We start from the raw sequence: 11804 nt of genomic DNA, 5'->3' as shown, positions 1-11804 counted from the left end.
ATTTGATCCTGCATGTGCAGTTGGATGGACGAGGTCATCAGTCTTCCTGTGAGCTGTCAGAGCTGATAAGCTTATAAAACAAACCTCACACGCTGCCTGTGGTAGAATGTCCCTCAGGCGCTTTCAATAGCTGCCCACTGCACCACCTGGTGGTGGATGGGTTAAATGCAGAGACTAATTTCGCCATTGTATGGAAACATACAGTGCTGACATTGTGATGACATTATTATTATTATTATTCTCGTGACTGGGCTCCATGCATGTAAAAACTTCTGTACGTCTGAGTAACCTGTGGTGAAAGTCTGTCCTTACAAGTAAAACTAAAAATATTTTTGTGTCCTCGAGTGTGACTTCTTTGAGTAAATAAAATGAATAGAGGCTATTTTTATCCAACACCAACTTTAACAAAGAGAGATATTTAACATTATAACACACCACTTTGGTATATTTTATTTTTTTGGTCTATTTATACATTCACAATGAACTTGTGTTTTACAACAGATGTAGCACAAGTTACAAGTTGCTGTTATGCTAATGCACCACTTCAGAGCATGTTCAGTCATCATGGGTGATGTAAAAAAAACAACTACCAAAGTTCCTAAAGGTTCTGAATCTGCACACTCAAGAACTGCATGGCAACAAAATAAATAAAAATGTTCTTGCGAAACCATTTAAGAATGTATTCCATTTTAAACAATGATCTGATGCATTAGGTTATATCAAAACTTATTTTGTGTCTAATTGAGTAAAGCTTGTGCACTGTAAGAAATACTTGTACCACAATTTAGGAACAGTGAAGTTTTATTCAGTAAATTATCACAACTTGTATTTATCTTTTTGATGACGGGATGGACTGTGGTCCTCCAGCCTGAATCAGTAAAAGGGAGCCATGGAAATACATGAATGAATGAGTCTTAAAATGACACAATGAACCACCATCAAAGCTGTTCGGTTTGTCACACAGGCTGCAAAATATCAAACAAAATAAAGACAAGCTGTTTCTGTCTCCCTCATGTTTTAGCATGCAGCTGATTAATTAATTTGATCATGGAAGCTCGGGGTGAAGAACTCATGGCACGCCGAGGTGACCATGGCGATCAGGGTAACAAACTCCTGAAAGTCGATCTCCAGGTCTCCGTTCTGGTCGAGATCAGCAAACAGCTGATCCAGAGTCTCGTTCTCGTGGATTTTCTGTTTCATAAGAAAACGATGAAAAGAAGTACACTGAACAAGATTAAAATTCTGCTCGTGTCAAGTCTCTGCAAATGTCTGCATAGTTCCATAAATGCAGTTTTCTTACACCGAGCTCTCGGGTTAATTAAAAATTAAAATAAAAAGGTGACGTGCAGCCTCAAAGTCTGTGAGCTATTCCCATGACTTATTGAAACAAGTATTAAGAAATGTATTGTTAAATCTACATTTGGCTCTCGATCAGTGACTTACCATAATGAAATGGTTCATCTCATTGTTGATGAGCGCTTTAAGCTCTGTTTTCTTCAGTTTACACTTATGACCGGAGTATTTATGGAACACTTGAACAATAGTGGCCATACTGCTCTCCAGGTCTGACATGGCATCCTTTGAAGCCTGCAGAAAACAATTTAAACAGATTCCTGTCTTACTCTCACACAGATGCATTCTTTTTCTGATATTTAGACACTGAACACACCATATTTCTGCATTAATGTTGTGTATGAAAATGTTCCTATAGGATCAAGAATTTGCTCAAGATGTTAGTCGTTCTTACCTCCATCTGTCGCTGCTCCTCCGTCCTGTTGGAATCCTGAGTGAGACTGAAGAATGAACAGCCATGTGTTTTCGACCTCACCCAAATTACTGCTGTATTGATCAACCACATGTAGTCCTTTCATTGCACAATGGACATCTAATGGACATCTGAGGTTAGAGCTTTGCTCTGAAACCATTAGCTTATAAAAAATTCCCTGGTGTGTGTGTTTGTGTGTTTAGTGTGTGCATGACTGTTTAATGGGTGGTTTTTTTTTTTTTTCTGTTCTAATTTTCTCTTTCTCTTAAGTAAATAATTAGAATTTTTAATTCTTGAATAATGTCAAAGTCCAATCCATTTGGGGAAGGCCTTCAGTTTGTTGTGAACTAAAATTGTTTAAAACAATGCAAAACCTAAACATGTGTTCATCGATACATATAATGTATTCATCAATATATAAAAAAAAAAATTGCATTGTTTATAATGGTAAATAATGCTAAACACATTTGCTTGCATGCCATGTTGGGAGCTCCTAAATCAAACACAGTACTGTACAAAAGTCTTGAGTCTTGATAGTTTTATATATATTTTGTCTACAAAAAAATTTTTAAAAATTATATTTTATCCCAATAAATAGTTTTTTGAGTGACATTCATGCATGAATGATGTTAATCTTAATGAACCTGTGTTGGGATGTTTGAGAAAAAGAAAAAAACTTTTCAAAAGCAAATTTTTACCTGGCTCTGCAGACACTTTGCAGAGAGTGGTGAAGGCTGCACAAAAGACTGTCGGAGTCAGCCTCCCCACCATCACAGACATCTACACCTCTAGATGCAGGAAGAGGGCCACCTGCATCATGAAGGACCTCACTCACCCAGCACACACTTTTTGCCCCACTCCCCTCAGGAAGGAGGTTGAGGAGCATTAAGTGTAGAACCACTAGACTGAGGAACAGCTTCTACCCTGAGGCTGTTAGACTCATGAATCTCTAACTAGAATAATCACTGTGAAAAACCGCATCATGTTGCTGCTGATCTGTTTCATGTTGCTGCTGATCTGTTTCAATGTTGATGTGTTCATGCGTGCACATCCGCTCACACAGACTCATGTTCATGTTTGTGCTGATGTTCAATGTTTTTATGTTATGAGTGCTTAGTGTATATTTAGTTGATGTTTTTCTTAGTTCATATGTTAGATGCTATTACTGTTTTTCTTATACAGTTTATTGTTGGATGTAACTGGGACCCTGTGTACATAATTTCGCTCCACCACATGTACCACATGAGGTGCGAATGACAATAAAGAATCTCTGACTCTGACTCTGACTTTGTTATCAATAGCTTGTCACAAAGGCACAATGTAATCCCTTTTTTGTTAAAACTATCATTAAAAAAAAACACCAAAGATTAAACAGATCAATCACCCATCTAGCCGTTCTCTGCTGCTTCTTCTAAAAGTGGTTGGGGCCGATAGTTTGAGCAGGGAGTCCCAGACCTCTCTTTCCACAGCCACCTCTTCCAAGGGGTTCCCGGGGCAGGTGTTCTTGAGAGAGACACTGTTTCTCCAGCCTGTCCTGGGTTTTCCTTGGGGTCTCCTTGCAGTTGGATATGACTGGAAAACCTCCCTAGGGTGGCATTCAGGGGCCATTCTTACGACATGTCCGAACCACCTCAACTGGCTCCTCTCGATGTGGAGGAGCAGTGGCTCTACTCTGAGTCACTCTCAGATAACTGAGATACTGATGGTTTGCCAAAATCTTCTTGGAACTAATCGAGAGTCTCTATCCAAGGCTCACTAAACTCCTCCCACATCTGACTTTTTGCATCTGCAACATTTAAGACTGCAGCCCACCTATACGTCTCAGCTGCCTCTGGAGTCCTACCAGCTAACAAGGCCAGATAGGACACCTCCTTCATCTTGACGGTCTCCTTCAACCAAGGTGCCCACCACTGGGTTTGAGGATGGCTGCTGTGAGCAGAGCTTTGATAAGCCAGGGTCAGAGCTCCAAGGCCCTCACCTTCGGCTCCTGCCCATAGCAGCATGCAGCTGAGGCGTACAGCCTCTCTGGTGGGCCCACGGGAGAGCAAACCCATATAACTCATTTGGGCTGAGCCTGATCAGGCCCCATGGGTAGAGAACCAGTCACCAGGCGCTCACCAATGACCTGCTTCCTCAGGCCTGGCTTCAGGGTGGGGCCATGGTAACTCATATCTGGGCAAGGGACAATGAGGTCCTTTTTGTCTTCTGTACATATGAGTATTCTGAATTGCTCTGTCTGGCTTGTCACCTACAGTAGAACCAACCAACAGGCATACAAACTTCACCACCACACTAAGGTGTATTATTTATGAGTGGTATTTATGCATTTATGTACAAACAAGATTTAGATATGGTGCAGTAGGTAAGTATAGAAATAACAGTCTGACAAAAACATTACAAATTACTACACATTTCTTAGCAGCAAATACAATTATTCACCATACTGGCTGTAGAAAAGTCGTAAAGTGCTTGAGTCTGAGCTGATTCAAGACTGACATTAAAAGTTAACATTTCTGTAATCATCCATCTAGCACTCTGCACTACATTTGCGGTTTGCTAACAGGAAGAGACTGTCTGTGGGGGTTGCTCATGGCTGATCTGTGGCAGTGCTTTTAAAGAGGTCTGAAGCGTGACATCATTACAAACGTTACAAGTGCATCATTTGGTGCAGTAGAATATGACTGTTGGTGGAGCAACAACCAAATCAGGATGTACTTAAATATAAACTCTTATTTTTCTAATGATTCAACCCAATTGATATGTTTACTGTGGCTCAGATACCCAATTATACCACGTGAGCATGTAGGAGTATGTAAGGCGTTTCCTGTTAGAAATTTTCCATCCTGTTGGTTACTGGGGAGAGAAACCTAGTACAAATTGATCTCAACTACAACAACCAGGATTTTATCATTTAAAATTTAAAATAAAAATTACAAAAGAGGATGAAAGACCAAGATAATGGATATCTTGGAGAAAAAAAATCTTTGTGCCTTCCGCAAACAATTTAGGGTTACATGTTTAAACTATATAGTTTAACCCCACGAGTAATACTTTTACGATGGATTGTTTTTTTTTCCTTAATACACAACTTTTTATGTGGAAATAATGACTATCAAGAGGAAACGTAGAAAGAAGGGACTAAGTGTTGAATGTATTTGAAATATACAGAAACACACAACTTATTCCAAAATAATAGAGAAAAGTTACAGTGCTTTGAAAAATATTTTACCCCTTACAAATGTCTTCGTTTTTTGTTTTTATTCTGTCACTCTTGCATGTTCCTGACCATTAAACAAATGTCAATAACAGACACAGATAACCTGTGTAAATACAAAATGCATGTTTTCATGGTGTTTTCATTTCTCACAGTAAAAAATCTATTCAAACCAACCTGGCCCTATGTGAAAAAGCAATTGTCCCCTAAAACTAATACCTTGTTGAGCTTGGTGGCAACAACTGCAGTCCAGTGTTTGAGGGAACTGGCAGACGGGCTTTCACATGGCTGTGGAGGATATTTGCTGCTGTGATTCAGATCATCGTCCTGCTGCAGAACCTGGTTCATCTGGAGCTTAAGATGGCAAACTGATGAACAAACATCTCCAGGATCTTCTAATAGAGAGGAGAATTCATAGTTTCATCAATTACAGCAGGTTTTCCAGGTCCTAAAGTAGCAAAGCTGTCACAAACCATTATACTACCACCACCATGCTTGACTGTTGGTGTGATGTTTTTTGTTTTTTAGATGAAATGTCAGTTTTACACCAGATGAAGAAGCACACCTGCCAAAAATATCTACTTTTGTCAGTTCACTGAATACTTTACAAAAGGTCTTGGGGTTCATCAAGATGTTTTGACAAATGTGCGTCTGGCCTTTCAGTTAGCACTGGCTTTGGCCTTAGAATTTTCCCCTGGACGGCCATTTTTGCCCTTCATCTTCTTATTGGTAATATGTGAACTCTGACCTCAACCGAGGCAAGTGAGGCCTGCAGGGCTACAGTTAGATAGTTCTGGGTTATCCTGAGGCCTTGCAAGGTTGCCAGATAAGACATAACAAGCCATCATACAGGTAATTTAAAAATCATATTTTCATCTATTTTATTGTATGGGTAAATGGGTGGTTTATTAATTTAATGTAGAAGTGACTGTAAATTTCCATTCGTGTTTGGGCCCCTGAATGCACCTATGCTCAGTTTCTCCACTTTCAGTTTTCAGTGTGGTTTGGCTCATTAGTGTATATAAGCACCAGGTATGCACGCCAATCATTTGATTTTCCAGGGCGTTGCCTGTTTGGTCCATTGCTGCGTGCAGTTGCAGGTGTGAGTGCTGGCACCGTGCTCATCAGGCATTGTAACAAGCCCTGAATCACAAGTGAATCCCTTAACATATCACTTAATACATCACCTTACATACACACAGCACGCTACATACATACTTTACGTAGACACATTTTGGCCAAATTTTTCATTCATAAATGTAAATTTACTAACAAAACGCCTTGCTTTCTTCATTTTATTAAGGATGTGGAACTATATGTAAAGTTAATAGCGGACTCCACCAACAAAAAGGCCCTTAGGGCAATTTATATCTGTAAATCTTTGCAAATATTTGTTTAAAAATCACACCCCTGGTTGTTTGTTCATATAAGTGTTGCGTTCGTCTTATACTCCATTCATTTGTTTGTTGCATACTTATTGTTTGCTTTAATAAAGATTTATTTAAAAAAAATTAAAACAATTTACATAGACACATAAACATATCTTTGGCACTAACGGAACCTCAGATCAGTGCACAAATTAGGAACGCGATATTTTTGTTTTTAAATGTATGTGTTCAAACAAAACGCTAGTCCGTGTCTGGTTATCGAAATTTCGTGGAACCTGAACGCACCGCACTCAGCTTCCGGTCTTGTCCGCGCCGTAAAACTCGCCGTGTTTGTCTCGTCGTTGTGTCTACACCTTTAATTTTCCGGCCCAGCCATGCAAGGAGTGGCCTTTAGCAGAAACCGGAGCAGGCGGATCAGAATCAGCCTGAACATTTGAATTTTCCGAAGGTTCACATCGTCTCTGGGAGTTCATCTGCGTTTGTTTGACGAGAACCAGCGACCGACAGGAGGGACGGGACGTGAGAAGAACTGGTAACGGGTTTTTTTGTTGTTGTCCGTACTAGTTTTTATTTTCTTAATTTTTTATGTGATATTTTAAAAGGCTAAAATAAACACAAACAAGCTTAATACAGACGAGATGCGTAGTTCTGTGGACAGATACAAATATTTGTACCATATTGTACCATACAGGTACAAATATTTTTACTTTTATGGTACAAATATCCAATGGCTGTATTGGTTGATTAGTAATGGTTGTTGTGTTTGTACAAATAAATCAAAATTGTAAATGTAAATATAAGGGTGTCATGGAGGTTTTGTTTAATCTCAGTGTATGTGATTTTAACATAATTCTAGTTATAAAAGTTATGAAGATATATATTGTGCATGCTTAAAATGTGTTTTGTATATTTATGCCATTAGTGTGTACTCTATAGGCTGTAGCGCAAAGTGTTATATATTTGTACAGGTATTTTGCTTCACTTCTGACTCGCATGCGAAGCCCTGGTCTCTTCCAACAGATGCCCTGTTTTCATTTTGAGGCTATAATTAGCACATCATGTGAAAATTTGACCTTCATCTTTTTTTTTTTTTTATCTCTCCCTTACCCACACAGTTTCCATCACCCTCCTGGCCTCTTCTTTTTTGTTGTTGTTGTCCAGGCATGGCTGATCTCATGAGGCTGCTGCTCCGGGTGTCTGAGAAGGCTGCGAACGTGGCTCGGGTCTGCAGACAGGAAGCTCCCCTCTTTCAGCTCCTCGTGCAGGAGAAGACCGGAGAGGACAAGAACAAGAAGTTTGTGCAGGACTTCAAGACCCTTGCAGATGTGGTGATCCAGGAGATGATCCGGCACGATGTGGGGGCTCAGGTGGGGGACTGTGAAAGATTGTGATCCTGCAGAATGAAACGGAGCTGGAGCAGGTCTTAATTTGTCTCTTGTTTTGTGCAGTTTCCTGAAATGGCAGGTTTCATCCACGGAGAGGAGTCGAACAAGTTTGAAAATGGACTAGGTAGTCCCATATTAAAATAAATGCCTGCAAGAACAGCTCAAAACCAGACTTGACGTGCTGATTAGCGCATGTTCTGGTGGAACCAAAGGCCAGCACTTCAGTGTGTCACTCTTCAAATATTTTAGTATTTGTGATGTTTAAATATTTGAAGTCACCGGATGCCTCGCTGTGTCAACAGGAGAGAGTGTGACGGTCAACGTGTGCAGCACCAAGGAAGAAACCGCAACACTGCTGTCCGCGGTGTTAGACGGCGACCACACGGCCGCGTCTCTGCTGGCTCAGGCCATCCACCAAGACCCAGAGACCATCGAAGCCAACACAGACGGCGTGACGGTTCCCCTCAGGCCGTCCGAGCTCGGCATCTGGATCGACCCCATAGGTAAAGAACAAGCACCAAGTTCATGCTCAATAATCCAGGTTACAAATCCAACAATGTTCAGTCTGGACGGTTTATTTTAAACAAAAAAAAAAAACATTTTCCTAGGAATCCCATTCAAACGTGCAAGAGAAGAGATGAATATTATCGTTGTTGTTTTCTTATTCAACAAGATGCCACCAGTCAGTACATAGAGGGCCGCGAGGAGGTGCTGGAGGAGGGGCGCCTGTCTCCTTCTGGTCTGCACTGTGCGCTGGTTCTGATCGGGGTTTACCTGCGGAGCACAGGCGAACCTGTCATGGGTGTAATTAACCAGCCCTTTTACCACAAAGACCCAACAGGCAGAGGGTGAGTTCACACAGTAAAAAAAGTATTTCCTTTAACAACAAGCACAGAAATATCCAGACATTCGTTAACTTTACCTGCTTTTTCCTTTTCGTATGGCTGGTATCACTGTGCGAGAGGCGGGGGACACCCTGGACATGTCCCCAGTCCATAACAGGGACACATGGCTGTGGCTGAGTGGTTAGAGCAGTCGTCCTCCAATGCGAGAGTTGGGGGTTCGAAACCACCAGCAGTCACATGCTGAAGTGTCCCTGGGCAAGACACTGAACCCCTCATAGCCTCTGATGTGTGTCCCATCAGTGTATGAATGTGATCTAAAGCACTGATTAGTCTCATTAGAATTATTTGTTCAATTAGCTTTGTATAGATCTAGTAGAGTGCTGTATGAACGGGTAAATGAGGACACAGATTGTGTTGTAAAGCGCTTTGAGTATCTTGAAATAAGATAGAAAGGCGCTATATAAGTACAGTCCATTTACCTTTACCATCTTTCCATATAATTGGATCGCCAGCCGCATGCGTCTGCTGATTCAATCAAAAGCCCGACACCAACCCAGCCCACCCATCCAGCACATTATTATGGCCCGGCCCAAATTCGGGCCGGGCTTCGGGCCCGGGTTAGAAATGACAGCTGTATGCTAAATTATTCCACCATCTTTGTGTTGCGACTCCAGAAATCTTTGACATTTGTGTTTGTGCATTTTCACCCGACTGGTTATTTTTTACATTCTCAGGTGGAGGGGAAAGCAGTACTGGGGCGTGTCCTGCGGCAACGTCAACGTCTGTTCGACATCACGGCCCGATGATGGAGCAGAGAAGGAGCGAGGGTCGTCTGTGGTGCTGAGCTCCAATGAGAAGCAGGCGGTGAAGGAGGCTCTGACCTCGCTGTGTGGCCCCGACAAGCTGATGTACGCTTCTGGAGCCGGATACAAGATCCTGTGCGTCATCCAGGGCCTTGCTGACGCTTACGTCGTGTCAGAAGGGAGCACCTTTAAGTGGGACTCCTGTGCTCCCCACGCCCTGCTCCGAGCCCTCGGAGGCGGAGTGGTGGACTTGACTAAGAGTCTGCAGTCTGACTGTGGAGTACAGGACCAGGAAACGGAAGTGACCTATCACCAGCCCTCCACTGAGCGCAAAGGAGCAGAGCGCTGGGCCAACCACGGGGGCCTGGTGGCGTACCGAGACATTTCTCAGCTCCGCAACATCATCGGGGCGCTAAAAGGCAAACTGTAGGTGAATTATTTAATGCTGGGTTTATGATCCTCCATGTTTTGTACAGTGTTTTAGTTGGAGATAAGTGGGAATAGAGACAAAATATTTGTTTTATTCTGTCCTCGGCATGTGCGCTGAACATGACTTGACAGATGAGTTGTACGTTTTAACAGATGCTGAGTGTACGTTATGTAACCACACAAGTCTTATCAGTTTGAGACGTGATTTCACGTTTTCTTAAAGCACGTTTACCTGTTGCTGACGTCACACGACTCTTAAAGGAGCCACGTCGTAATATAGAAACACAAAATTATCTTTCAGATAATAAACATATTTTAACAGAGAGAGAACATATATTTGTTAAATATTTAACCAGATTAATGTGCAAGTTTTAATATATCCAAACTTGAATATGCTGAAAGAGGACATTTTTGAATAAAAGTGCTATGATCCTCAAAAGACTCATGAATGTTAGGTTGCAGGATTTATTCTAAAAGTGTGGTCAAATATAAAGAAGTCTGTCTTTCTTTATTTGGGTATAAATATAAAACGGGGCCAACATATTTTGTGTCAAAATGGTGTGAGTATTTTAATGTGCAGTTCAGAGGGATGGGGTTTAACAAAGCAGGACTTTCTTCCCTTAGCCTGGCTGAACAAACCCTAAAACTACAAAAGTATCACGGTGCTACGCTTTGTTTTGCTCCGACTCTGCCCCATAATGAAAATTCAATTAGTTTATTTATATAGAGCCAAGTTACAACAGAAGTCGTCTCAGGGCGCTGAACAGAAACATTCATATGCGACAGTGGAAAGGAAAAACCCCCTCATGAGGAACCTTTAGCAGAACAGGCTCAGGACAAGCGACCATTTGCTTCGACCAGCTGGGTTTGGTAAGAACAGATACACAATGGCAGGTCAAGAATCACATGTTGAGATAGAAATAATACCTGATAAACTATTCAGTGTTAACAATTTAAGGAAACGAGGTCAGTTTGTCCTGTGGTAGTCTAAGCTTATCAAGCCAACCCTAATTATTATATGTACAAATCACTTCACCATTCAAATATGTTACTTTTGAAATATTCAGATATAGAGCTATTGAGAAATAAAATCAGCAAACTGTTTAATGTCGCAGCAAACCCAAAATATAAAAAACAGCTCATTATACATCTACGCTGATGATTCTCGGTCATCCAGGACATAAATACAAAAAAAAAAAAAGTCCAGTTGGTTTGTTTTTAACTTGTTTAGACATTATACATCTACTTTATACACATTCTTTATTTTCCTGCTATTTCTTATCAAGTTATGAGTTAAATGAAAAGGTCTTTAATATGTTGGTGTTTTTTTTAGTTGGTTATACTGTACTGTATATGCAGAACCTACAAAACATATGCACCCCTTTTTTAGATGTTTTACCATTTTATTGCTAATGTAAGTCATGGTTCATATAAATGGGTCTTTACAAACAACTTTCTTCATTGTTGAGGTGAATTCAGATTTCTAGTCACGCCAATTAAATGTGTGATTTAAAAAAAAAAATCTAATTAAATGTGTAATGTAAAATAAATGCAGAAATATTAACCCTATTTAAAACTGTCCTAATTCAAATCAATTAAAATATTATTAAAAAGTAAAGTCAGTCTGAGCTTGCAGAGTGGAAAAGAACATTTTAAGAAAACTCTTTTAAGGTAAATAAAAATATTCTGTTCACTTAGCAAACTCTAGCAGAGTTTAGTTTTCTTCAACAGTGTCGTCAAGCTTCGACTGGTGAAGAACTCTGGTAACAGTTGCTGTATGCTCAGTCTCCCCATCTGAAACTTGTAACTCCTGTACTCACCGGTGTCTTGGTGGTCTCTTTTCTGCACTCTGCTTCACTTTGAGAAAACGGCCTGCTCTTGGTAGATTTACACATTTCCCACAATCCTTAACAGAACAAACTCCTGGGGATGTTTAGGGCCATGGATGTCCTCTAGTATTCATCATGACTTGCCT

The 11804-nt window shown here is 40.7% G+C and overlaps 3 protein-coding genes across 3 annotated transcripts in view; 2 read left to right on the top strand and 1 right to left on the bottom strand.

Moving 5' to 3' along the window:
* The window catches only part of LOC119411943 (serine/threonine-protein phosphatase 6 regulatory ankyrin repeat subunit C-like), a 1101338-nt gene that overhangs the window by 913599 nt on the left and 175935 nt on the right, over positions 1–11804 (top strand). The gene's annotated exons all lie outside the window — the stretch shown is intronic.
* LOC119412065 (protein S100-B-like) lies at positions 1033–1860 on the bottom strand. Its single transcript, XM_037679042.1, has 3 exons — positions 1748–1860; positions 1444–1587; positions 1033–1191 (listed from the first exon to the last, which is right to left on the bottom strand). Exons 1-3 carry the CDS (start codon positions 1856–1858, stop codon positions 1033–1035), a joined length of 414 nt encoding a protein of 137 aa, XP_037534970.1. The 5' UTR covers positions 1859–1860.
* inpp1 (inositol polyphosphate-1-phosphatase) lies at positions 6872–10152 on the top strand. The gene is made up of 6 exons (XM_037678930.1): positions 6872–6899; positions 7483–7734; positions 7816–7876; positions 8055–8255; positions 8426–8600; positions 9332–10152. The coding sequence occupies exons 2-6, from the start codon at positions 7531–7533 to the stop codon at positions 9828–9830; spliced, it is 1140 nt and encodes a 379-aa protein (XP_037534858.1). The 5' UTR covers positions 6872–6899; positions 7483–7530; the 3' UTR covers positions 9831–10152.

Source organism: Nematolebias whitei, chromosome 7 (assembly GCF_014905685.2).
Source record: "Nematolebias whitei isolate Nwh7 chromosome 7, NemWhi1, whole genome shotgun sequence".
Classification (NCBI taxonomy): Eukaryota; Metazoa; Chordata; class Actinopteri; order Cyprinodontiformes; family Rivulidae; genus Nematolebias; species Nematolebias whitei.
This window is presented reverse-complemented; position numbering and strand designations above follow the sequence as displayed.